Source organism: Dendrobium catenatum, unplaced genomic scaffold, assembly GCF_001605985.2.
Source record: "Dendrobium catenatum unplaced genomic scaffold, ASM160598v2 fragScaff_scaffold_1595, whole genome shotgun sequence".
NCBI classification, from domain to species: Eukaryota; Viridiplantae; Streptophyta; class Magnoliopsida; order Asparagales; family Orchidaceae; genus Dendrobium; species Dendrobium catenatum.
Window position 1 is genome coordinate 362,198 of NW_021320057.1, and position 27,869 is coordinate 390,066.

The 27,869-nt window shown below is 33.9% G+C and overlaps 1 protein-coding gene and 1 long non-coding RNA gene across 2 annotated transcripts in view; both read left to right on the plus strand.

Annotated features, from left to right (window-relative positions):
* The window catches only part of LOC110099984 (cleavage and polyadenylation specificity factor subunit 2), a 47,539-nt gene extending 20,404 nt beyond the window's left edge, over positions 1-27,135 (plus strand). Inside the window, exons 13-18 of the mRNA XM_020827331.2 lie at positions 9,310-9,408; positions 9,999-10,130; positions 10,268-10,312; positions 18,821-18,985; positions 26,388-26,462; positions 26,557-27,135. Coding sequence (XP_020682990.1) covers positions 9,310-9,408; positions 9,999-10,130; positions 10,268-10,312; positions 18,821-18,985; positions 26,388-26,462; positions 26,557-26,655 — 615 coding nt within the window. The 3' untranslated portion in view covers positions 26,656-27,135. The remainder of the gene's footprint in view (positions 1-9,309; positions 9,409-9,998; positions 10,131-10,267; positions 10,313-18,820; positions 18,986-26,387; positions 26,463-26,556) is intronic.
* LOC114581201 lies at positions 1,332-2,046 on the plus strand. The gene is made up of 3 exons (XR_003703075.1): positions 1,332-1,587; positions 1,712-1,911; positions 1,990-2,046. It is a non-coding gene; the product is annotated as an uncharacterized LOC114581201 (long non-coding RNA).
* Positions 27,136-27,869: the final 734 nt, after the last annotated feature.

The window sequence follows — 27,869 nt, forward strand, 5'->3', positions numbered from 1 at the left end:
CCAAAATTCATTTTAAGCTAAAAAAAAAACTATTAAAATTAAATGGTTCTCTCTTGTAGTGTCACATCTACGATATACATTTTCTATTTTTCAATGCATTTAATTTCTTAAGATTTTACCTATATACATGTATCACAACTTAGCCAATATATCATGTTTCCAAATTACAGTAATATAATGAAATATTGAAATAGTACGCATGCTAGCCTTAAAGCATGAAACAATCCAAAATCATTTGATTGTTATTTTTTATTTAAAGATGAAATTATAAGAAACTTTGAAACTTTTAGTCGTATAACAATAGTATAAGTAGAAATCATATCATATCTTATTCTATTTATTCTGTACATAATATTACTATTACAGGTGCCACCGTCTATATAATACCAATCGAGGTACTTCCTTTTCATTCTCTTTTATTAAACTTTTTCAACATAAGCACATTGTTATATTGCATTCTCAGCCAATGCTGTAAAACGTTAAACTCCATTAGTAAAATATGCACATGCAAGAATTTTTATATGAGATGTTTCATTTATATATTTCATATAATCTCATATCTTTTTAACAATTGTAATTAACAAGTGATAAACTACTAAATAATTGTAGAAATTGTAATTCATTTCAACCTGGTCATTCTTTTCATAATAGAGATAAATCATAACTAAATTTGTGTTAACATTTGATAAACAAATATCAATACTGATTAATGCATTTGATTTAGAAGAAGCATTATCATAAATTAGGAACTTGAGTACAACAACAATGACATGAAGCCTTTATTCCACTGTGGTATCGGCTACATGAATCTTTTTCTCCATTGTATCTCGTAAAGAGTCAAATTCTTATTTAAATTTAATTAAAAAAAGCAATTTCTAATAATTTTCTAAAAAAAAGTATTTTTAGGTCTACCTTTACCTTTCATAGCATAAGTCAAATCTAATACATCTACTCTCTTAACCGAGTCATCGGAAGGTCGAAGTTTTATGTGACCAAATCATCTAAGCCCACTCCTCTAATCTTATCTACCACTGGAGCTACTCCAACCTTTTCACGATCATGAATACTCACCTTAATTCTAAAAAATTTAGGGGCTGTTTGGTTTGCAGGATTAGTAGGGTAAAGGATATAATTTACGCGCGTTTCTCAATTTTGGTCGTTTGGTTGGCTTTCAGTGGAACGAAAGGAATACCTCCGAAGCAATAGCGGGGTATTAGGGGAGGCAATTCGCGCGACTTCGAAACCTGCTCAAATTGAGCGGGTTAGAAATTCTTTGGCGGATGTTGCGTGATGATTTTGCCAAAGCTGACCTATATTCTCCCTTCTTCTCCCTTCTTCTCCATTCTTCCTTGCTCTCTTCTCCATTCCTGCGCTCTTCTCCCTTTTTCTCTGACGTTCCTGCGTCGTGGCTGCATGGTCTGCTTCGCCTGGTTCCGCAAAACTGTTGTGGAGCTCTTCCTTCACTTCGGCGTCGACTGACGTGGGATACCCCGACGGACAACCTTCTCCAGTCCGCGAGCTCTACGACCTCCCTCTCCTAAGGCATAAGAAGGAGCTAGTCTCTTCTAGCCCCGTTTTCTTCTTCAGGTCTTCACCTCTCTCGCTATTTCCTTTCAAATCTCTCTCGTTTCCTTTTATTTTTCCTCCCACTTATTTGTCTGCTTCTAATTTTTCCTCTTTTTTTTTTCTTGATGTTCTTCTTTCTTTGCAGTATATGAAGAAACCTCTATTTTTCCAGTATATAAACAATGCAAATGGAATATTGTAAACATTCGCTTTCAGAACACTTGGATTCCTTCAACTCCAAGCGAGTGTGGCCCTGGTTGCATAATGCCCTTAAATTTTAGATTAAATGGTCTTAGGGAGTGAAGCGCAGAGGATTAATTTATGCATCTCTTCGTTGCAATTATTGTAATTTCCTTAGAGATTGATTCTTTGCTTTCATTTCGCAAACCTTTTAAATGAGAAGGATTGCTGATTTTGATGCAGAGCATACGTTTATTTATCTATAGTGAACATATTTGTTTGGAACTTCAACAATTTGATCGATGAGTGTTTGATAAAATGCTTAGTTTCTGATTGTTTAGTAGCTTATTTAATGATTCATTTCATAATTTTCCCGTCCTGCCTGCTTAGATAGATACGTCCAATGTACTTCATGCAAGATGGATGCTTATCTCAGGAAATCATGCTATCGTTTGATTTGATTCTAATCCTATCTTAATTTTCAGGTAGTTTGAGAATTCCAATTTTAAAAGATATGCTAAGTGAATTACTTCAAGTTTTATGAACAAATAAGAAAATGTTTATGCTCATTGGTGATTTTATTTACCTAAATTATTCTTATCTCACGTACATCTAGTTAGTCTAGATTTTATCTTGATCTTAATTAACAATTAAGTGAGCAACTACATAAAACTAGACAATATTTAGTTAGAACAGTGGCCAGGTTCAAGCTTTGCTTAAGCTGGACAAGTAAATATATGAGCTTGAAGTAGGTAATAATCATATTGTCTTATCTTAGCTAATTTATAGCCTGTGCTCAAGTTTTCATTTTGGGCTAATGTCAATTTCTTAACTTGAAGCTTCCACAAAGGGCATTGACGCAAGTTATTCTATTTGCGAGGGGATTTTTTCTATCCGCTTGAGCAACGTGAAATTGAGATGAAATGCACAACATCTTGTATATTGTTATTCTATTTGAGAGGGATTTTCTCTACATTGAAAAAAAAAAAATTCTTGTTTACTAATTGATTTAGATTGGCTATTTGTGTTACCTTCTCTGCTCATCTTAAACTTTGTTCTAATAAGATCATTAGCTGCTATCAAGTATTCAATACTATGGTATTTTCTGTGTGACTTTAGCTGAATTCTTAGCTAGAATTGTAAATTAAAACATGAATCCTATAGCAGTTATTTATTTATGTTGCAAGGTCTGAAGAATGTCGAAGCTTTATTAATGGGAGATTAACTCTAGGTCAACTAAGATAACTCAAATAATTAAAGCAACATGAGCTCAATGGATCCAATGGGTTATGAAAGGGATCTAATGGCAATAAGGATCACACAATGCTAAGCAAAAAAAAAAAACTATACACTTAGTCAGACCTAAGAAACTTAATGATATGTTTACAATTGTTCTACTCTAAAAAAATGAGATTGACATATATCCATAAGATGTTGTAAAATAAAAAGGGAACTAGAATCACATAATATGTTCGGTAATACATCAATTGAACCTCTATTTTAAAATAGAATAAATAGCGTCAGATAGAGCTGCATGAGCAATTCATCTACATTAGAATTTATAGTTTCAAAAATAGAGATACGAAGAACTATATTATTATTATTATTTTTTAATTTATAATTAAGAGTTACTCTTGCTAAAGTCATATTTCAATCCTATTATTAGAAAGCAATAGTTAATCTCCCATTAATAACTGTTTCGTGTTACTTTGTCGTAATTATAACTAAGAACAATGGATTTTGTTTTATATTTTGTTTTCTAATTTTAAAATTTCATTAATGTTGTTTACAACTTATGAATGAAAATCATGTGATTTATTGTTTACTAAATGAAAACCATTGTTTTTATTGCTAAATTAAAGAAAAAAATCAGTGTGAAAATTTAATTTGCTGAAATTTTGTTTGTAAAAAATTACTTGAAAAATTAAAAATTTATACTTTCACAAAATTAAAATTAAAATTTCTCTCAATTACAAATAAATTTATGTCTATTGCAGCACACTGCTAAATTAATACACAACAGAATATTATATCTTATAATTTAAAAAAAATATATAATTATTTTTATAATTACACTAGTTATAATGACAAAAAAATATTACAAATGCACTGTTTTTACTTTACTCTGGATATATTTAACCAAACATGGGAACCATTTCTCATGCGTTTACATTGCAGACAACCAAACAGCCTCAAAAGTATTTGGAATGCACTACATTTACCCGATACGGATACGGGACACGGCAATTCTTAAAAATATAGGATACAGATACGGCGCGGATACGACATTATAATATATAAATCATACATAAAAAATAATAAATTAATCAAAGCAGAATATTTGAAATAACAAAAAAAATTAAAAGCAACATCATTTGTAGCATTGTATCTTATAATATCAAAATAAAAGTAAGCATTAAATATTTAAATGTCTAGTACAACAACAAAAACAAATACATAAATTGTTCAACATATGAAGTTTCAACTATTCAATAGAAGAAATGATAGGATTAGCTTCTTCAGTGGTTTGCCTTTGAATTTCTATATCATCTTCAATGAATATCATAGCTTCCAATTCAGGCTCATCAAGTGAAAGATTAGCAATTTCTAATATTCCCATATCCTCAAGAGATTCAAATCCATCTTCAGTAACATCTCACATCATGTTGTCTCCTTCCATATAAGTTGGAGTTTTCCTTGAGAGAAGTTGAAGGTTTGTATGCACATAAACTAAATCTTCAACCTGTTGTGGAGTAATTTTATTTCTCTTCATTGATTGGATGGACGAGTATGTGAAATTTCTTTCACAACAAGATGAGGATGAAATTTGGCCAAGCAATTTTATGGCGATTGTTTGAAGTAGAGGTGCTGAAGCTCCATGTATAATCCACCACATTTTTGGATCAATTCTCCACCTATCACACAATGACTCTTGGTCACCAAAGTCTTCTAAATAACAAAAAATTTAGCAAGCTCAATATTGACACTTCTTCTCTCCTCCTCATTTGGAAAATAACACTTCAAACATGTTTTCCTCATATTTGAAAATTTTTTATCTTTCTGTGGAGAAACTCTTTGAGGATCCTCTTGAAGCCATTCTTTAGTTGAATATCTTCAAAGAATATTAAAAGAAAGTAATAAAAAAAATGTTGAAATTACTAAACAACAAATTGTAAATTAATAATGAAAAAAAATTGAAATTTACCTGGGATTTAATGAGTGAGCCAAGCAATGTAAATGTGTATTACTTTTGCTCGACTTATCTTCTATAATAAGCATAAATAAGTCTTCATGAAGTGCTTTCCTCTCATGTCTATATATAATTTCTTTTACTTTGGCTAGCATTAAATGAGATCTAAATAAGACTTATCCGTATTATCTACTCTCAACATCTCATAAATTGGATCTGTGAAGTTTAAGATGTATTCAATCTTATCCCATCATAAATCATCTAAAAAGCTTCTCCTTTACATACCCAGCCTTTCCAACATCATCTTCTCTATAACAGGACCATTTGTCACTGATCACCATAGCTTGAAGAACATTCTTAATTTTTTTGAATCTTCTCAACATCACTATAACTGAGGCAAACCGAGTTTCAGCAACTGCAAGGATCTTCAAATTAGAAAACATAGAGAGTCTCAAGGAGTGATTCATAATAAAATTTCTAATTACAACTGCATATCCAGCAATCACTGTGATCCAATGACATTCATTATAGGTGATTTCGTTTGCCTCGGTATTCTTAGCTACACAAATGTTCTTCAAGGCAAGATTAAGCGTGTGCACAACACATGTTGTTTAAAAAATATGAGGATAGGCTTGCTCTACAAGTAGACTTGCAGCTTTACAAATAGGTGCGTTATCAGTAATGACCTGGATGATGTTTGAAGGCCCCACTATCATGATAACTTCTTTGATTAAATTAGAAATGAAGAACTTATCCTTGTATCGTCTTTCACAGTTTACAGCTTTGATAAACATAGGATAACTCTCTGTTACAGCCATGAAGTTGATAAGTGGTCTTCTTTGTGGATCTGTCCACCCATCACAAACCAAAGTAACACTTTTTTCCTTACAAACTCCTCTAGTAGGCTCGAACAACTTCTTAATTTTATCCATCTCTCTTTGCAATAACTTTGTTCTAATGATATTATATCCTGGTGGCACGTATCCTGCAAGATTATTATTGCATGCATAGGTAAAGACATTCTTTTAATGTGGATTCCTTGTTAGGTTAAAAGGAAGTCTAGCTGAGTAAAACATTTTAGCTATTTTCCCATCTAGTTGTTCTCTCATTTGTAAATTAAATGATTTCTCCAAAGCACTATCTACAACATGTTTTCTTTTTTTTGGTTCAAATCCCTCCATTCGAAAAAGACCCTTTATTTACAATATTGTCATCACTTCTAATTGAAGAAGATGATGTAGGATATGAAGCATGAGTGCTTGGAAGTGGAATATGTTTTGGAAGCTATTTTTTACTCCTTTGCTCAGCTTCACTGATTTTTCTTTGTAATTTAGTCATTTGTGATGAGCTTATATTCGGGCATACTTTAATTTCATGATCACAAATCTTCAACAAATGAGCTTTCACTCTATAATATGATCCTTTGTATGTGGCATTACAAAAATTGCATTTGAATGCAATATTGCCACCCCTTCTGACGTTTTACCTATTTTTGTCACATAACCCCACATAGGTTTGTTATCTTCAATATTGGTATCTGATGGATCATTAATATACTTAATTCCTACACTACCAGAGCTCATTATCTTACGAAGGTTCGACACAAATTAATCCACATGAATTTGAAACATGAATTTTTTAATTAAAAGTATAGATATTTTGCTCCTATGTTGGGGGTCCAAGGGGGCGCTGCCCCCTGGCGGGGTTCGACAAATTTTTATTGTAAGAGTTGCTTTGAAGTTTTCTCTACCTTCTTGGTACTGCTTGGTACCATTCTCTATCATTCGGTACCCCTCTATACCGAGCAGTACTGAGCGGTACCGTGTTCTGGTACCGAGTGGTACCGAGTTCCGGTACCGAGCGGTACTGAGTTCTAGTATCGCTTGGTACCGAGGGGTACCGAGCAATACCGAGCAGTACCGAGCGGTACCGAATACCGAGCAGTACTGAGCGATACCGAGTACCGAGAAGTATCGAGTACTGAGCAGTACCGAGTACTGAGCCTACGATTAAGAAAACAAAGAACGAATTAAACAAACCTTCAATGCTCACGTCGCCTTCATTGTTCTTGTTGTCGAGCCGCTTCGTCGACGAAGGTTTCTGTCGGCTTTAATGCTCGTGTCGTCGAGCCTCTTTGTCGACGAAGGATGATCCTGACCGCTTCTATGCTCGCACCGTCGAGCTGCTCCTTCGGTTATAACGAAGAAGACAAACACCTGAGCGAAAACGAAAAACCTAGCTCACCGAAATGTTTAAGCCGCATAAATGAATAGGGATATTGAACGGATAGTCGAAATGAATAGGGCAAATTGCGGCTCAGTTTTTTTTAATAGGATACGCGTGCCCGATCTAATTTAAATAATATTTTAATATGACACGACAAAGCCATATCCGACACGTATCCGTGCCGTATCGGAGGCGTATCCATATCCGACATGTGTCCGACACAGCATGCCTCATAAATAGGCGTATCCGTGCAACATAGGTTATCATTTATTTTTAAATTTTCTATTTATGTATTTAATTTATATTTATAAATCTAATTTTTTCTTAACGAAATAGTGAATTACTTTACTAATTAAAACCTCACATAATTATTAAATTTATATAGTGAATACATATATATATATATGCCTTTCTTGCATTTACAAATATTAATAATTGATATAATATTATATTCTAACTATTATTATTTCTATTTAAAGAAAATTCTTTCGTGATATTTTAGATTTATGAATACAATTAAAAATTTAATAACTTCTAAATTAATTAATTGATTAATTTAAATTTTAAATTTTAATATATATTTGTGTAACATAAACAACACAATGCAGCATTGACAAACAAATGCTTGATCAACCTAAAACTAAGTACGGCTTCATGTTGTTATCACTGTAGGACTGGTAAAGAAGGCTGTAATAGTTGATGACTTGAAGGTTTGTTGCTAGTGACCATTGCTGCCAATCTTGCTTATGATGTGCTTTAGTAATGGCTTGATTTTCTTTGACCTTTCCTGCTTTGCTATGTTTGGTTTCTCATCCTTTTTTTCATTTAGGAATGACCAAGTGAATAAAAAATCGGTAATTTTTTGGAAAGTGGTGCAAATAAGAGGTTATAGGAATTCCTTACCCGGGACTATAGCAATCTGATTCTTGACTACGGGACTGTAATACTGTAGCTCTGCAAGGTTTCCAGTTTTGTCACCTTTACTTCCCGCTATCTTATTTTCTGCTAGAGCTACTGCCTCTACTTGTTGCCCTGTGCTTCTATTGTGCTCTTCTCACCTCCTAGTCTTGTTACTGTTCTTCATATCCGAAAATTGCTACAATCATGCTTTGTTTTTGGGCCCTGTTTTGATGTTGTTTACTTACCTATTCTTGTTAGTTCCTTGAGAAAAATGGGAATTGGACTCTGCAAATCAGAAATTGACTCTTCTTAGAAGATTTTTTTTTTTGCTGGAAGTCATTAAGAATGTATTAAAATTTGTTGTATTTGAATATATCCTGACAGTTTGTGAAAAGTTTCTTAATTTGGGTCCACTTGTGAGCTATAAATAGAACCCTCGATGCTTTGAAAAATTCATTGGATATTGATATTGATATAAAATCTTTGTTTTACTTTATGCTGTGTGCTTGTTAGATGTGTATTCTTTGATTGCTTCACACTAGTGAACAACTGCTTTCATTATTAGAGTCTCCTGGTATCGAGTAGAATTTTATCAACTGTGATATGTTCCGGATTTTCTTTTTGAAAATGTAAATTGATTGTTGCTGAAGTTTTATGCATAATCATTACTTTTCTTGTAGAAATTTAGATTTAAGATGACTATTAAATTATCATTTGGAATGTAATAAGTATATTTTTCGTATTTACATTAAAAGCAATTGATTTTTGCTAAATCCAATAAGTTGCTAACTTGCGGATTGTATTTTTTGTATGTTTTTATGTACATTTCACCATAGCCTGTATCAGTAACCGTAAACCCTTAACTGTCCTTCATCATTAAGCATTTAATTTTTGATGGTGGTAGATAAAGGAATTTGAGAACTACATAGTTTATATATTCCGTTGACTGCTCGAGAAAGTCATCTTAATTGGGCTCTTATTAATATTCAACTGATGCCGTGCTTCCTTTTGAAATTCATGGTAACTGCATTTCTGTTTCTAGCATACTCTTTTTCGTTTTGTTCTGAACTTCAAATGTGAACATCCGAAGCTGGTTTCAGCTTGCTTATTGTTTGCACGGCATTTCTCTACTTCCGTTGTGATGTATTAAAACAGTTACAACTGTTAATACCTTTAGTATATTACTTGTTTGGAGGAATAATTTTTGTATTTTCAATCTATTAGATGGACTTTCTTAATTCTTTCAGGTACAAGTGAAATGTTCGTTAATTTACATGGATTTCGAAGGTCGGTCAGAGGGGCGTTCCATTAAATCTATCCTTGCACATGTGGCTCCATTGAAGCTTGTAAGTAAAACATTTGGGGAATTTTGTATTTTTGTTTATCAGTTTTGCTAGAGGAAGATGAAAACTTGAAAAGAATGGCTGAAGATAGAAAGCCTCTTGCGTGTAAATTGAATTCACTTTCTTGTATAATCAAAGGTTATGCGTGATCTCTTATTTATAGCAAATTACAAGACAAAAAAGCAGGAAACACATGAATATTACAGCTATAATATTTACAAGTTTTCTAATTTGTAGGATTAATTTAATTCTCTAATAAAACTACAGAATCAGGTCAATAATGCTGCCATAATTCTTTCCATCGAGGACCAAATTATCTGCTCTCATCATTAAAAGAAATCATACTACAGTGAACATATAAGGAATGTCTATGAGCTGAGTTCTGGTTTTTGTTTGATAGAAGTATGGCAACACCCATGCAAGCGTTCATAATATATGGCTAACCATTACTTATATAGTAATGTCATTGTAGTTCATTTGCCATAAAAGCTGTTATACATTAACTGGTAGACCTCGGAAGTAACAGGTCGCCTCTGTTAGTATCCTACAGGACTTGCACCGTTAATTTGACTGTTTTATTTTTTCTTATTAAGGTTCTTGTTCATGGCTCGGCAGAAGCTACAGAACACTTGAAGGAACATTGCTCAAAGCATGTTTGTCCCCATGTATATGCTCCACAAATTGAAGAAACAATTGACGTAACTTCTGATTTGTGTGCTTACAAGGTATTAATTGATATTATCGTCATTATTTTATTAATGATGGTCTTGGGTAGATGTTTATCTCACAACAAAAATATGCTTCCCTTATCGTTTGATCACCACCTAAGTTTGCATTGGATTATTTTCTTGTAAAACTGCAGGTGCAACTCTCTGAAAGGCTAATGAGTAATGTTCTTTTTAAAAAGGTACAACAGTAGAACTTGATATCGCAATTAATTTTTCATGATGTTGTTAAGTGACCATAATTAATGTTGTTGTTTATAGTGGCCAGCTTGGCAATCCGTGAGATTGAAAGTTTGCTTTCCATTATGTATATAATGAGAATCAGCGGGCCTAAATAAGTGGAGGAAATCTCTCATAATTTTCTTGGGAAATAAATTTGTTTAAGTTGAATAATATCTTTCTTATTTTTCATATAATCAGTGGTTGCTATTGCTATATATAGAACTTGTCAAGAGTAGTTTAGAATGCTGCTGTATAAATAGAGGCCAAGATCTTTAATGAAATGCACATATAAATTCAAATAATTTCTAGGCTCTTCATGACATCAAAGCTTTAGGAGTTAAGGGAATTTGAGCTTTTTTTTTTTTCTTGAAAATTACTCTTCCAACAGCCCAAACGATTCGTTTCTGCGCCCTTGCTATCCACCTCCCACCTGCTATCTCCACCACCTACTATTCGCCTCCCACAACTGCTGTCTACCTCCACACCCTTTCCACCGCCTCCATCTGCCATTACAAAGACACCTGCTCCTATAAAGAAAATGTCTTCTATATCTGTCGTTGAAAACTACATGTTGATATAGCTGTTGACCAATCAAATGGTTCTAATCTAATCTTAGTAGGTGAGAACTAAAACCTTTAATTTTCATTCAAATTGAATGACAATTTTTTCTTTTTGGTCCTAGATTGTGAAAACTTTTTTCAAAAGAAAGAGAATATTGGGCCACCTTATTGGCACGAAATCGATTTCAAAAGTCAATGAAACCTACATGTTTTTAACTACAACAAAGCATATTTGGGATGCTGGGAAGCAATGTATTACAAGTTGTATGATTCCAACTGTCAATGAGAATGTGGAGATAAGCATTTTTCTTTGCTTTGGCAATTATTCTTTTCAATCCCTATCCTTGAATTCACAATGAGTTGGAAGAAAATTAGTAATATAGTTCATAATTTTGATAATTTTGCTGATTGAGAGCAAGTTTTTGGAAAACTTTGTAATCAAGAGGACTGAGTTAAAAATCAGAGAGCTAGTGAAATTTATTGTCCCAATGCCATTTACTTGCAATGCTGATTTGTTTGCTATTCTGATTGTATAGTCCGTTAAACATGGATGAAGGGTTTGAAATAAAGAGGCACGTCCTGTCACATGATCAGAGGCCCCAAAGTCCACAATCCAAGATTGTGGATTTCTATTTTGAACATTTTAGGCATTCAAATCAATTCATCTTGAGTGATCGCACCGATAATGGTTTCTGATGCAGGACTTTGGTTTGAATTGGATAATCAACAACTTCGAGAAGGCTTCATGGATATTAGTGTTTCCATGGGATTTTGATTCATGCAGATCCAGAGGAGGATCTTCTTTCCGATACCATTTTGTGTTTAACTATTGTCACAGTTCAGTTAAGAAGATTCCTAGGAGGAAGATAGAGAATTCTGAGAGGATGTAGAAAATAGAGAAGTATCTTAGATAGAGAATAGAGAAGGATGAAAAAGAGAAGTATATCTTTTTGATACCATTTTAAAAAGTATGATAGAAATACAACATTTTTCATATTCACCAAGTATAAAAGGTGCATAATTTATGGGAGAGACAAGTCATTTAGAAAAGAAAGAGTGGCCATAATTGGCCCTCACATGGAGAAAGGAAAGTTAGGTAAGGAACAACACGTAATCAATTATCATAAAGTATGCGATAAATGCATTATTTCAAATTGATTTCAGAGTAGGAAACCCTCGGCCAAGTACAGTTGGAATAATGGTGAGATCATTGTATGTAGCTGAAGGCTTTGAATGCAGCAGGATCGTAGGCAAGTGGCTGGGCTTTTCTGGATGGAATCCAAGGTTAATCTGGGCGGGAGATCCGCAGGGTTGCACTGGAGAATTCCTGCAAATTCTTGATTGCTTGAATACAGTGGGAGCCTTCCTTGATTGCAGGATAAACTCTAGGACAGCAGCTGGTAACTTTCCTAAGATGTACTGATTGTTAGGTGGCGCAGGACAACTGGTGTTAAGCTGGGAAGGCAGCAGGGATGATGCTTGATTTCTGGAATTTGTATTTTGCGGTGTATTAAATATAGTGGCTGAATTTGAGGAGTTACTAATCAGATTTCCACACAAATGCGCAGACTTCATTAATCAAGACAGTGAGTGCAGAGCCAAACGTAGCAGCAACCTCAATGTTCCAATAACAAAGCAAAGGGTTTTCCAGTTTGTATTTTCACCAAACAGAAAAGGTGTTATAGCGGAAGTGCAGCAGAAGATAGGCTAAATCCATTAACAACTTGGGTAAAGGACTTTTCACGGGTAGGCTATAAACAAGCAGGAAGCTAGCGGATCTTGCAGCAAGGAATCAAGAAGAATTTCAACGAGCTAAACTTCAGATTATTGGTGCAATGGACAACAAGGGGGTTTTGGGGTCTATCTTACGACTGTGTGGGTTAGGGTTGTCCATGATGTGGCTTAGGCGTTTGGTTGAGGCAACAAGGTATGTACGATAGAGTGATGGAGGCTCCGCAAGAAAACAAAACAGAAAAATTCAGCATAGAAAAATTTCACTTGGAAACCAGAATTTGCTCTTGTACCATCATTGATGGAGATGGACACAGGAGAGAAGAGGATAGAAGGACAGGATAAATGAGACAAACCCGTCTCTACCAGGGAGGGGATAAGAGTATGTGGTCATAAAGTAGGGAGTTCTCATATCATTTATTGCAAAATGCTATTCATTCCCCTTCCTAGGAGGCCTTTGTATACGAGAGATCATTTAGAGCATTCGTGATAAGGCTAATCAGAGTAGAATATAAGCCTAAGACATTCAAATACTAGTACAGTATCTCATAACTTTTTAAACAAGGCAATCTAAGGCTAACCAGAGCAGAACATATGTCACGGTCCGGCCCGGTTAGCTCGTATATACAAGGTGGGAACGAAATCGGACGTTCAGATCAAACACTATTCATCTTTCATGTAAACAAAATTTTTCTAAAAAGACTTCAAGAACAAAAAGCGCCTCTAAATAATTTTATTTCCATTCCATAGAGTGTTCACAATATACAAGATGACAAACTTCTAACTATTCATGCTATGCACGCCATCCAAAAGTAAAGTAAGGAACCACATCTAATAAAAGCAATAAAAGAACATGTCACCCGTTGCGCGACGACTATAAGTAAACCTCGGGTGATCCGCCATCACTTATGAGAGGGTTCTCCTGAAAATTTCTCAAAACTAGGGAGTGAGCTACGCTTAGTAATTGACAACTACAGCTAAAATTCATGTGCATATAAAAGAAAGATAACTTGGAGGTTAATAACAAGTGCTAATGTTTGTCTTAATGTATGTCTTGAAGCATGTATTAAGTTGACTATGTGCTTAACATGAGATATGCTTGCTTAACATGAGATATGCTTGCTTAACATGAGTTATGCTTTAATATGCTTATCTTTCTATTCATATTATATACATCCGTCCCGGAGTACCGAATTGTACTGATCAAGTATACATCATTAATGGTCATATCATTTTCATTTCGTTCCATATTGCCTCAAGGGCCGTCTTTGCTCAAAGAGCCACATATTGGTACTCCGCCATCAACAATCACAAGCTATGAATTTCATATATGGTACACATTTCATAGGTATGATAGATTTAAGCATGAAAATACGAAAATGCTCATGATTTCATATGAAATGCTAAGGAGTTTTCTAACATTTAATTTAAAACCATTAAGTAACAATTGCGCGTGAACATGACATATAGACTTTGAACATAAAATTTCTATCTTCTTTGCAAATAATAACATAAAGCAATATATATATATAACGAAATGAACACGTTCCCTAGCATGTAGAGTCACTTACCCTCAAGCTTTTCTTTGCAAAATTCCCGCACAAATCCTCACCACCTTTCCTTATTCCAACCTAAGGGAAAGAGATTTTCAATTACTTTTACAAGCATTTAAATCTCCAACATTTTTAATTTTATTCAAAAATTAAATGTTATTTTCGGATTTGTCAAAAATCCCAAAATTTAGACTTTCAATATTTGATATTTTTATCACTAAAGCATGCCAAAATATTCCCTTCATCTAATTAGTAAATAATATTAATAATTTTCGGATTAATTTTAGATAAAAATTAGGAAAAATATTTTTCTTTCAAATTCTTCAATTAGAGGCTTCCCTAAGCCCTTAGGAACATCCTTAATGAACATGCAACCTACAAAAACTAAGTTTGGAGCAACCCTAAACATTCCCAAATTTTTACACTCAAAATTGTTTAAGGAAAACTTACATTTTTTATATCAAAAGCCTTCCCTCATGTTCTTCTAGCAATTCCCATAAAAATTTCATAAAAAAGAGAAACCCTAATTTTTGGATTTAATGTTTTTCTTCAAAAAATTTAACATGTTGGATAGGAAATCATAGACCTAAACAAACCCTAAAGATTTCCTAAAGAAATTTCTAAAAAAATCAAACCCTAAAATTTTTTTCTATGAAAAAATCTCAAGAAAACTTTCATATCCTTTAAGAAGAACTTACCTCAAGTCTCCCCCTACGCTTTTCCTAAAGAGTCTCGTCGGAAACTCGCCGGAATCTCGCCGGAGAGACCAAGCCGACGCCGTTTCCCCCTTCTCCCGTCGCCTCTCTTCGTTCGGCCGAGAAAACAAAACAAATTGGCTGATGAGGGCTTAAGGAAAATGGGCAAAGGAAAATTATGCATGTGCCCTTATCCAATTAATATTTCTATTATCATATGAAAGGGTAAAATGGGTAAAACAAGCCAAATGTTACTTAAAGCACTTCGGCGAATTTTAATTCCCAAACCGTGCGAAATTAACTACAAGTTCTATATTCCGTTTCGATCGAAATTTTGTGACGAATTTAATAAAATTTATTTCGTTGAATTCCGACGACATTAAAATTTCACTTAAGTTTGTTGCGGCACATCGAAATGCGTGCGACGCACTCAAATGACGAATTGTGGGTTTTACAACATAAGCCTAAGACATTCAAATACAAACAGTATCTCATAACTTCTTAAACAAGACAATCTAAAAAGGACCAACTACAAACAAATAGCCCTAATTATCTAGTCATCTCAACCAAGTTGGCGAAGAAGCTTACAATAGGCTCGGGGACGGGTTTAAATGCTTTTAGATGGCACATTGTATGTGGGAGCTAATGGGAAACATCATGGTTGCATCTAACTTGTCCCAATTGCTTCCTTAGTTACTAGAAGATGACTCATGATGGTGGAGGCTGTAGAGCTGATGTTAGAATGTATTAATCTACTAATAGAATGTGTCAAATATCGTCCCAGCCATCCCAGTTGTTTCTTCCCTCTTGAACCCATGGCCAGCATGGGGATCGATGGGAGGCTCACCCAAATCATGCCAATCTCCTTTCATATTTGGGTGGCTAATTTATGAAAGATTATATTAATACAATTATGCATTATTTTGTAATTATTTGTTTCCTTATTAGGATATCTTTTATAGATCTATAAATGGGGAGAGCTTTATGCAATAAAATCAAGCTTTTTCCCTCTCCAATTCTCTGAATATAACAATATGTAGCCAATGAGTATGCAACTGTTGTTCATGGGATCAAATGTTATGAGAGCTATACCAGACCCAGCTATTGTAACTCACATTACACCTGACCTAATTTCAACTGAACCTTTAATCAATTCCTTGCAACTTGATTGTTTCTTAAATGTTTTAATAATTTTAGTTAAGCTTTGGGTGGGTGGCTACATTTTCCTGGGCTTGGGCTCGGTTGAGACGAGTTGGCTTTAATAGTAAACTTTCATCTGTCTTGTGAGGGTCCAAAGATGCCTTGGAGAAAAATTGCAATATGCTTAAAAGACAAGATTACAAGAGAAAGACATTTAAAGGAAGAGTAAGGTTATGAGGAGAGGGATGCTGAGGGATAACCAAGTGGTTTGTTAGGTAATGAATTTTTTTTCGTATACCTTTAATTTCTATTCTAGATTTGATGTTAGTCCTTTCAGAGTGATGGTGAAATAGTTGGGGATATTATCAGCAGAATTCAAGTTGGATGGTTGAAGTGGAGGAATGCATCGGGCTTGTTGTGTGATAAAAAAGTACCCCTCAAACTTAAGGGAAAATTCTATAAGATGGTAGTGAGGCCTGCAATGCTTTATGGTGCTGAATGTTGGCCATTAAAAGAGAAGCATAATATTAAGTTAAGTGTGGCAGAGATGAGGATGCTCAGGTGGATGAGTGGCTTTACCCTTAGAGATAGGATACGAAATGAGCATATATGTGAAAAGGTTGGAGTAGATCCAGTAGAAGATAAGATTAGAGAGAGTCGCCTTAGATGATTTGGTCACATAAAACGGCGGCCTTCCAATGACCCGGTTAGGAGAGTAGAGGTATTAGATTTGACCTATGTTAAGAAAGGTAGAGGCAGACCTAAAAAGACCTGGTTAGAAAATATTAGGAATGACCTTTCTTTATTAGATTTAAACGAGAATTTGACCTTTAATAGGACACAATGGAGAAAAAGGATTCATGTAGCCGACCCCACGTAGTGGGATAAAGGCTTGATGTTGTTGTTGTATTTGATGTTAGTCCTTTCCTTTTCTATTGGTTTTGAGTATTGCCTAGAATGCAAGAGCAATTTCCCTTGATCCTTAATAGTGGCATGATCATTCTGTCAAAAGAACAAAAGTATTCACTCAAGGGATGTTGGGGTTATGTTTAATTTAATTTTTGTTTTTAATTTATTTTACTTTTTTGTTTATATTATTATTTGAAGTGCAAGCATATTTGCTTTCTATCGTGCACTTACGGGTTGTTTGATTGGGAGTATTATGAGTGTATTGCATTTGAAATGTAGGAGTTTTAAATTAGGTGTTTTGTTAAGAGTAAACAAATTCAAATTAGTTTTCTTTAATGAATTTGAAATTCCCCAAATAGTTTGTTTTTGATGTATTTCGAATTTGCCCAAATCGTGCAAATTCAGAATTCACCATCTTGTGTGCTACATCTCATGATCTTGTTGTTGGTGCTGTTGAGCCTGTCGATATTCGTCCTCAAAGCCACCTTCGCTCGTCCCCAAATTAGCTAATTCCCATCTTGCAATCTCATTCGCATTTAATCTCCATGTTCGCCTCAACGTCATTGTGATATCCTTTACACATCCCCGTGTCATTATCAACATTGTTAACAATCTCACACCACCAACATCTAGTCATGCTTGCTATCATCGCCATCCCCTTGACTCATTCGCCTGACATAGTTGTTCCGCCCTTGAAAAAAAAATTAGTACAAGAAGTCAATGATATAAAAAGATGTGTATTTAAATAATATGTTAAATAAAAAATCTTTCACTTTAGCCTACCAAACACTAAAAAATGATCTCTTGAATTTTTTTTTAACAACCAACAAACTTTAAGTATTTCAGTTATTTACACCGCATTCAAATACGCATGTATTTGTAATACCTGCAATCAAGTATATCCTAATATTTTTAAAACCTAAAAATGAAAAACAACACAACCATGATGAAACAAACATAGTTCAACACGAATGATTTAGAAGGTTTTAGTTTCGGCTATTTATTTATTATTAAAAAAAACTATATTTAAAATATAATTTTAGGTATAACTTTTCAGACATTTAAATAAAATAAAGATATCAGAATTGGTTAAAGGTTCATTAATACATTTAAATGATAAAGAAGGAATATTTATTTTGGTTGCGCATATATTTTATGATATAATTGTGTATGGATAAATCTTGTAATATTCTACCCTTTTTTAATATTTTATTATAATGATTTGTCATATATGTGAATAGCTTAATACTTTAAGTTTTTTAATTAAATCTATAAATAATGTTTGAATCCTAAAATTGTATTCATTATTGTTGTTTTGATTTAATTTATAATATAAATTTATTTCGTTCAAATATTATAACCCGTTATTTGGCCTAGTTGATACATGTTTTATGTGTTTCTTAAATGGATCAAGTTCCAATCCAGCACCTGGGAGGTGCTGAAATATAAAAGCTGTTTTGGAAACTTACAAAATATAAAAAATGTAAACAAATGATTTTTTTAGTAAATAAAAAAACTTAACAAACTTAACAAATGTTGTCTCTTTATGATGTTTCTAAAAGAATGTAAAAGCAAAAGTAAAGAACAAGTACAAAAACAATCTTAAAAAGGCCGCAGGCAAATTTCTTATTGTCATTCAAACTGGATGATCTTGATTTTGCATTTATAGATATGAGATGATGATGTTTGGTAATATTCTCCCCCTCTCTTCTCCATTCTTTCCCTTCCCTCTCTACCTCACTTCATTCTGGGAATGCAATTACAAATGTTCTCTGCATGTGTGTATATATTAATAGACACTCTTAGACTTTCATTGTTTTACATTCTGTAGACAGAAAATTTAAGATGAGTTCATTTAAATTTTATCGAACTGATTACAGCTCGGTGACTATGAGATATCCTGGATTGATGCGGAAGTAGGGAAAACCAACGACATGCTTACCTTGTTTCCTGTATCATCGACCCCTCCTACCCACAAATCTGTTCTCGTGGGAGATCTCAAATTGGCAGATTTCAAGCAGTTCCTCGCTAGCAAAGGCATCCAGGTATTCTCCTTTATTTGTCATTATTTTTTTGATTTCTTTAGGATTCCTGTTTCATTTTCTTATCACTGTTGGCAAAAAGATGATAGTTCATTTTTTTGGATGTTTGGATCGTTTTAATTCACTACAACAACGACAACAACACAACATCAAGCCTGTCCCACTATGTGGGGTTGGCTACATGAATTCTTTTCTCCATTGTGTCATGTTAAAAATCAATTTCCCATTTAAATCTAATAAAAAAGATTATTTTTAATATTTTCTAACCAAGTCTTTTTAGGTCTACCTCTATCTTTCTTAACATAAGTCAAATTTAATACCCCTACTTTCCTAATTGGGTCATCAAAAGGTCGCCGTTTTATGTGACCAAACCATCTAAGGCGACTCTCTCTAATCTTATCTTACACTGGAGCTACTCCAACCTTTCCACTGGATAGTTTTAATTCACTGGAGAACTTTAGCATATAGAGAGCGAGTATAATGATCCAATGTGAAAGTTCGTTAGGGAGGGATGTTAAACCCTTATGAACTAATCTCGAGGCTAACCAAGAGGGCGGGAGGTGAATTAGATATTTAAAACTTCTTTAAATAAAAGAAATATCTTTTTATATCTTGAAGTGAAAACAAAATAAATCAACAATAAAAAGATTAATTAGAGATTTTACCCAAGCAGTTAATCATAATAAAAATAAAGTGCATAAATGAAAAAACATATTAGATATATAGTAGTTCGGTCCAACTTGACCTACGTCCACTCCTAGGAGGCACCATCCGAGTATTGCACTAAACCTTTAGTGACTCTCGTTTAGCCCCCACAGCTAGGCGGAGAAGTCCTTACAAAATCACTTCCACCTTCTCCGGAGCGGCGGAGTAGCCGAGTCCTTTGACACCAAAGAGATTTTCTTCTTCCCAAAAATTTCCTCAAGACGAACCTTGAATCCGATGGTACTAAGGTGCAAGTTTGCCGGAGCAACCGTATGAAACCCCTCCACACTCCCTTGAAACCCCCTCCAAGGATCTTCTCCCTCTCTCAAACTCCACCATTTCCTTTCTCCCTTTCAAGTTCTTTCTTCAAGTTTTCTCCAAAAGAACGAAGCTTCAATGGCTGTCAAAGACACTTACCAAGTGCCTTGACAAAGCTTAAATAGAGGGCTTTGAAAAACCCTAAAAGTTAATCTTGGTGGCAAAAATCCTCCAGGACGATTGCAGGATGGTCCCGTACGATGTGCTTAAAAAGAGGGATTAAAAAACCCTAAAAAACTCAATTTTGACGCCAAATATCGTTCTGGACGATCGCAGGATCATCCAATACGAAGTGCAGAATTTGACCTGATAGCCCCGGACGATATCAGGATAGTCCTAGACGATCAGCTCAAATTTTTACAGATCGTCCAGGACGATTAGAAGAAAAATTATGGCATTTCGCCTTGGACGATTCAGAAAAATCAAGTATGTCGGCAATCATCGTCCGGTACGATATACAAATCGTCCAGGATGATCTAATTGAAAAATTTAACCATAATTAATTCCCTAATCACATGATCAATTTAGGCATGATTTGTATTGATCGTCCGGGATGATTAGAACAAAATTTTAATCTTAAATTCTTGCCTAAATTATCATTGGCGGCTATTTTCCAAGATCATAACGAATCATTCTGGACGATCTAAATCGTCCAGTACGATTAGTTCAAAACTTAAACTTCTGGTTTTGACTCGCTCTCACTCTCCCTGAGTGTGTGTGGATGACCAGCAAGCAAACATGCACCCTTACAGGACTTGACTCAAGAAATCAAAAATATATTAATGAATATTACAAAAATTGTTACAACATAACCTATTATACCCAATCTTGAATCTTGAATCTTTTTTGGATGGTGCATGATATCCCTGAAAAGTTAGTATACACAAACAAAAATATATTGCAAATACAAGTATACAGCAGGATGTGAGCCACAATATTTGTTATTATCAAAAACATAAACTCATAAGCTCAAGTTGCAACACAAGGTACATCCAAATAAACATACATCACTCTCCAAATCAAGAGAGCTTTTTTAACTTAATATTTTTCAATGCTGGCACTCGCCCAAGTTGGAAGCATATATCAACTAGATTCATCTTATTACATAGGTTTGAGTAACGGAGTGGGCCTAAGAGTTTTTGAAAGATATAAGGTCAATTGCTCTTCATTAGTTGATGATTTTCTTTGGCAGACTAACATTCTCTATGAAATGATAATTAGTGTCAACATATTTAGTCTTTTCATTGAAGTCTGGATATATATTAAAAATTGATTATGGCCATTTAAAATAATAGGACTGGTAACAAGAAAAATCAGATTCCTCAAAAAGAGTTTTACCTATCATTTGATAGGCAAAGTGAGCCCTGACCTTTATTTAACTTCAGCATTAGACTTGGCCATAAATGTTTGCTTCTTCATCCTCCATATCACAAGATTTTCACTATCCAAATTACAATATCTAAAAGTTGGTTTCTTATCTTTAATAGACCCAACATAGTTAATATATGAATAAGTTTGAACCCTTAGGTTTTTTATTTATTGATAGGCTAGTCCTTTTCTGAGAAATTTTTAAATATATTTCAAAATCCTCAGAGCAAATTTTTGATATTTTCTCTTTGGACTTTGCGGGTGTTGACTAATCACACAAACAACAAAAGATGTATGAAGCCTAGTGGCAGTCATACAAGTTCATCAACTAGATTTTGATAGGGAGAAGCAATGTCCAAATTTTCCTTGGTCATAGAAATTTACAGAGTATTCCTGGGTTAGTCAATATGGCTTGCATCCAAGAAGACTTATTTTATTTTATTTTTTGTATCTTTTCATTGAGAGAGTAGCACCCACTTTACTATATTCAAGCTCAATTCTAAAATATTATTTTTAACTTCTTAGATCTTTGTATATAAAGATCTTTTAAAGATAATGCTTTTTTTAAGCAATACACAAAGTTTCATTCTGGTGAGAAAAATTTCATTGCAATATACCATGCTAGAAGAAGTGTGTTGAATAAAGATCAAATGATTGGAAATATTATTATTTTTAGTCCAACATCAACTACAAATTAACTATCTTTATCAAACCATGCACGCTGACATTGTTTCAACCCATATATAGTTTTTTGAAGCTTTGCATATTTTGGTCTAAAAAAGTATTCTATATCCTGCTCAAGACCTTTCAGCTTGTTTGCTCTTAGGAATTTAAGGGGGTCTCTTGATGGTGAAGCGTCATAATGCAACAAATATTAGTTCTATAGTGAAATTCATCAGTTTGCTCTCCAATACATCTCGAAAACTCAGATTATTTTCCCACTTAATGGAGCAATCTCCTACAATCCCATCAAATCAGTCCAAAGCTACTCTGTAAATTCACCTTGAGGAAAACAAATTTTCTTAAAATCTAAATAAGGTTCTTTTTCCTTTAAAAAATTTCTAGAATAAGTTGTTTCATTTTTCAACTCACCTGAAATTCTCATTCCATTCAGACACCCAAAGGAGTCTACTATAGTAGGATGTTGAATATGAAAAAATTGTAGCATTACAACCCAAAGCTATGCAAAAGGGATTTTTCTATTATTAAAATCAAATGACGTATAAGAAGTATATAATATATCACTAGATCTTACTTAATCTAAAAATTTGATATTATTCAATTGATTAATACTAGATATCCACATAATTTCTACGTATTCATTGTGTTATAAAAAATGGGGCTTAGAAGAGAAGTGAATCGATGTGCTAACTTTGCACATTGCTTGCCTATGAAGCACAAGCTCACAAAAATACATGCATGTTGCACTTCACCGCATCACATTATAGTGCTACATGCTTTGATTTCACTCAAAACAAAATCTTAGTTCATATTTCATAACTCGATTTAGCATCTGCCTAAATAATTGGGTATCGATGTTCGCTTCTCACTATTTCTGTAGTTATCAAGTCGTTGCTCATTGGTTCTATGTTCTCTACCACTGGAGCTAGTTAATTTTTTGTGTTTCTTCTCTTTATGCTCTCTCGCCTAATAGCATTTGTATAATCCTATGTACTTCCATCGGTTTCTTTTTTGGCACTAGTAGTTTCTTTCTCGCAAGCAATTTTTTTAGAATGCTTGTCAATGCTCATCTTCACTCTTTCTCGCTTTTTGCTACCTCAGCCTTTCGATCTCTAGTTGATCACTCAATATTATGAATATTCTTAATTTTTAAGTTTTCATTATGTCGAATTTAGAGATTTGAGAGGAAAAACCGTAGCTTTATTGCACAAATTCATCCATATTTATAGATTTATACAAGATATCAAATAAAGAAACAAAATAAATTACATAATCAAACATTATTGTCCTTATACAATCCTTCCTAAATTAGCCACCTAACAATGGAATGGAATTGGCGTGATTCATGCGAGTCTCCCACGGATCCTCGTGGAAATCATCGGCTTGGAGCCTTGGATTAGCAGTGGAAACTATCGGCTGAAATTTAACACTCCCCCTCAAGCTGAGAAATATAAATATGTCATTCCCAGCTTGGTAATCAGTCTGAGAAAGGCGGAGTTCTCCACTCCCTTAGTAGGGATGTCTGCAAGCTAATCTTTTGATGAGATGTGACAGATACATATGAGATTACTGTCTAATTTTCTTTAATAAAATGTCTGTCTACTTCTATGTGCTTGGGCCTTTCATGTTGAACTGGATTGCGAGTTATGCTGATTGTTGATTTGTTGCACAATGTAACTTTATGGGTTCTTCACACTTGATTCTTAGGTCTTCTAGAATTATCTTCACCCATAGTAGCTCACAAATTCCCAATGCTATAGCTCTATATTCTTCTTTTGCTAGATCTTTCCATCCCTAGCCAAATGCCTAATGTAGAGAACAAATTTCTACTGTGAACAATTGTATTAAACATATCATAACTCTGTAATTATTGATCCAAAATTTATAAAAAACACTACTATTAATTCCTAACATATCAAACATTTTATTTGGAGTTTCTCTCCAATTTTCCCAAAGTAAAACTTGCCCATTGATAGCGTAAAAATTTCATTAATAAATCAGTCCAAGCTCTCAATACTCGTTTTACCACTCAAATAACCTTTCCATTATCACCCTAAGGGGACATTAATAAAGTTGTTGTCTTCATCATAATGATCTTATATACCCTACTTCAAATGAGATTTGGACTATGATCATTCTAAAACACCTTAGATTTTGAGAAATTTGCATCTTTATATTTGAACTTCCTATATCTCTTGCATCCTGTTCAATTGATCAACTCATTATTTGTTTGCATCATTAAGTTGATCTTAGGAAAACAAATATTTTCACGTACAAAATGTGGCTTATTTTTACAATTTTTTGATGGTCATAATTTAACCTTAAAAACTTAGTAAAATTACTACTGCTTTTCTTAGACTCCTACTCGTGAGCCATATATGGCGTTGAGCTACACTCAAAGAGATATTTGATACCATGATCACCATTTATCATCATTTTTTTGCAATGATGAATTTGGTTCTTATTGCTTCCCCTAATTGTTTTGAATAATTTAACCATCATAATTTAAATCCATTAGCTCTGTTAGTGTTGTGGCATCGTGAGCTTCGAGATTATATTTTCCACTTGGCAATCAAAAACTTTTCTTCGGTGTTTGTCGTAGGGATGCCTAGGTCGACCCAAGGTTAAGGTGGCCTAGTTACTTTCTAGTTCAAAAGTGACGTAGATTTGGGCTATCTGATATGGGCTTTGATTTGGTAGATTTCATTGAAAAAGGGAAAAATGCCTCTCTTGAAATTTATACATAGAGCCTATTTCTACACATTATAGATAAGATTTTTAGTAGAGAGAATTCTTGTACTATAGAGAAGTCTAGGGCTCTGAATGTTGTCTAGAGTACCAGCCGATTATTTTTAGTTTTTTGAAACTTATCTTACTGTTGGCCCTTTCTCTTCTTCTTTCAGGAGAACGATCCTAGAAGCTCGCTTGCACCTGATTTTTGGCACCTGTTACCAACTAATGCCTTTTGGTCGTGTTCTGATGTTCTACGCCCATCATTACCCAATGCCAATCATCATTTGATGCACACCATCTCCTAATATTCGCTGCCAACTTTGACCTCAAATTTCTTCTACCACCAACACGAGCTACCTTTCTCATGATTAGAATCTCTTCCATCATATCCGTGCCTACAAGTGGCTTTCTCTCCACTTTGCCTTTTTTATTTGGAAACATTTTTTGAACATAATTAAGATGCTGGATCTGCTCTCTTCCAGGACTTTTTAACTTGATGCATTTCCCCTTCTCTTTTGATGGACTCCTGAATAGCAAGAAGACATTCTTCAGGTGCTCTTTCTACTTTTTGGTTATTCCCTTTGCATCAAGTATATATTTTTTTTCATTCCTATCAATTACAGAGACCATGTCCCCACTCTACATGAGTGCCTTTCCTCAGTGCAGTAGATCTCCTCCACTCCACCAACACCTCTATCGAGGCCTTTCTCACTGTATTTGACCTCCCTTTCTTCATCTGGTATATTTAACATATCTCCAACATTCACTTCAATACTTCCCCTCAAATGCCTCTCTTTGTTTCCATTTTCAACTGCGCTGTATATACCATTTGGAGGGAGAGGAATGTTATGACTGTTAAAGAGGCCTATACCGCATGGGAGCTTATCAAAGAGGCTAGTGGTTTGTCTAATGATGTATCAATGGCTGGAGTTGGAGTACTGTTGATGGATCTTTTCTCCAGCACTGATGGGTTGAGTCACTTGACGATGCTATTATCATTGATGGTCAACTTCTATAAATACCTTACTAGTTTTCATTTTCAGTCACCTTGCATTTTAAATTTGGAGGGAGAGGTGGGAAAAGGTCTTTGGTTAAGATGAAGATTTTCTGAGTGAGCATATCAAAGAGGTCTTTCGGTTTGTATAATGATTGTTTAGGACTGACCTCGGAGATGAGGATCGATCCTTACCCTGGCTTTCTGGGTTGAGCTATCCTGGCTCTCATTTTCCCTTTTGGGGATAGTTGTTTGATGCTTATTTTGAGTTTGATAGTTCGATAGCAATTTGATTGTTGCTATGACCCTGAATTTTGACCAATTAGTGACTGCTTTTGCCTTTCTATGGAAGGCTTTGTTGGTTATCTTCTAAATTCCTGCTGTCACGTGTATCCCTGCAAGCCTTTCATTGTCTGTCTGCTCTTCAACATTATGCTTTTCTTAGTATATTATAATATTGGGCCTGACCTCAAATTCACTAAAAGAAAATCCTTTAAGATATCATGAAAAAAGCTTACTTTGTAATTTCTGCTATACGACATTATTTTTGTTTGGTAATCTATGGTGAGATATGATGTGGGAAAACTAATTGCACCTTTTATTCAGGTTGAGTTTGCAGGAGGTGCTTTGCGTTGCGGTGAGTATGTAACACTACGGAAGATAAGTGATTTCACTCAGAAGGTAATTCTTTTGAAATTCCTCGCATATTTGTATTATATTAGTATGAAAAGTGTTCATTTCTGTTATTTTGCATCGTGGTTCATGACATTTGTAGGGCGGCACTGTAGCCCAACATGTGATCATCGAGGGCCCTTTAACCGAAGAGTACTATCAGATAAGGGAACTTCTTTATTCTCAGTTTTACTTGTTTTAGCTTGGAAGCATTTGAAAACTTTTATTTTGACCCTATGAGTCTATGATTCTTAATCGAAAGCTCCAGTTAAAGGAGGTTTGCAGTTCACTTTCTGTTGCATATTAAACTTATCTTACTGCTTGCGGATCTCTTGGCAAGACAATTTTGCTCAAATTTCAAATCAGTTAACTAATTTAAGCCCAGATATTACACATCAAAGACAATTTTATTGAACTTGGTGGGATTTGAAGATTCAAGTAGATAAGAATTCTTATGTTGTGAAAGAAGCCTCATTGTAACTAGGGAAGTTGTACTGAATATGTGAATCTAATAGAGCTTATGAAATGATCTGTAGCAGTCCCTAAGGTTTTAAAAACTTGTATAAAACATTTCCTAATACGAGTTTAGATGTTGTAGATTAACGAGCATGATGGTTTTGTAATAAATTTGAGTGGTTTAGGAAAAAAATTAGACCCTGGAAGCTGTTTTATTTAATGACCAGAGTAAATTTTGTGTTTGGTAAACCTTTATTATCAATGATTAGCTTCTAGTGGTAATGATTACTAAATTTGATTTTATTTGAGACAAATTTTTAATTATTATAAAATTATATTTTAGTAAAAAATATTTTACTTTAAAAAATTTGTGTTAAAAGTTGTTTTTGAAAGTATTAGGAAAGTTGTTCCAAACAAAGCCTTAGTATTGGGCTTCATTTGACATAATATTTTCCTATATAATTTTTAAGAAGTAATTTTTTATTTATAGAAAAATGTTTAAATTTGTTATTTTTGCTTGCATTTTTTAATTATTTTATGACTGAAAATTGACTTATGAAATAGTTTTCAATTATATGAAAGCGGATTTTACATGATGTAACAGAATAAAAACATAACATTGGTACTGTTAAATTGGCAATTTAAGAAGTTTAGAAATTTTGGATAATCTCCTCTAAACAGAGCACTATGGATCTCTTAACAATGTAAAATACAGTGTTTTGCTGAAATTTACCCACAAACAAAAAAGTTTTTTTCATAACAGTATAAAAAGTGTTGTGGTGGGATTTGAAAGATCTTTTAGCCCTTAAGAACTTTAATGAAATAGTACATATAAATCTACAATAAAAAAATTTAATCCAGAAAAACATAATATTGTTGAAATTCAGATTATAGGATCCATTACAAACTGAATTTAAATAATAAAAAAAAAAGTTTTAAAGTACAAATCAGGTTCACAAA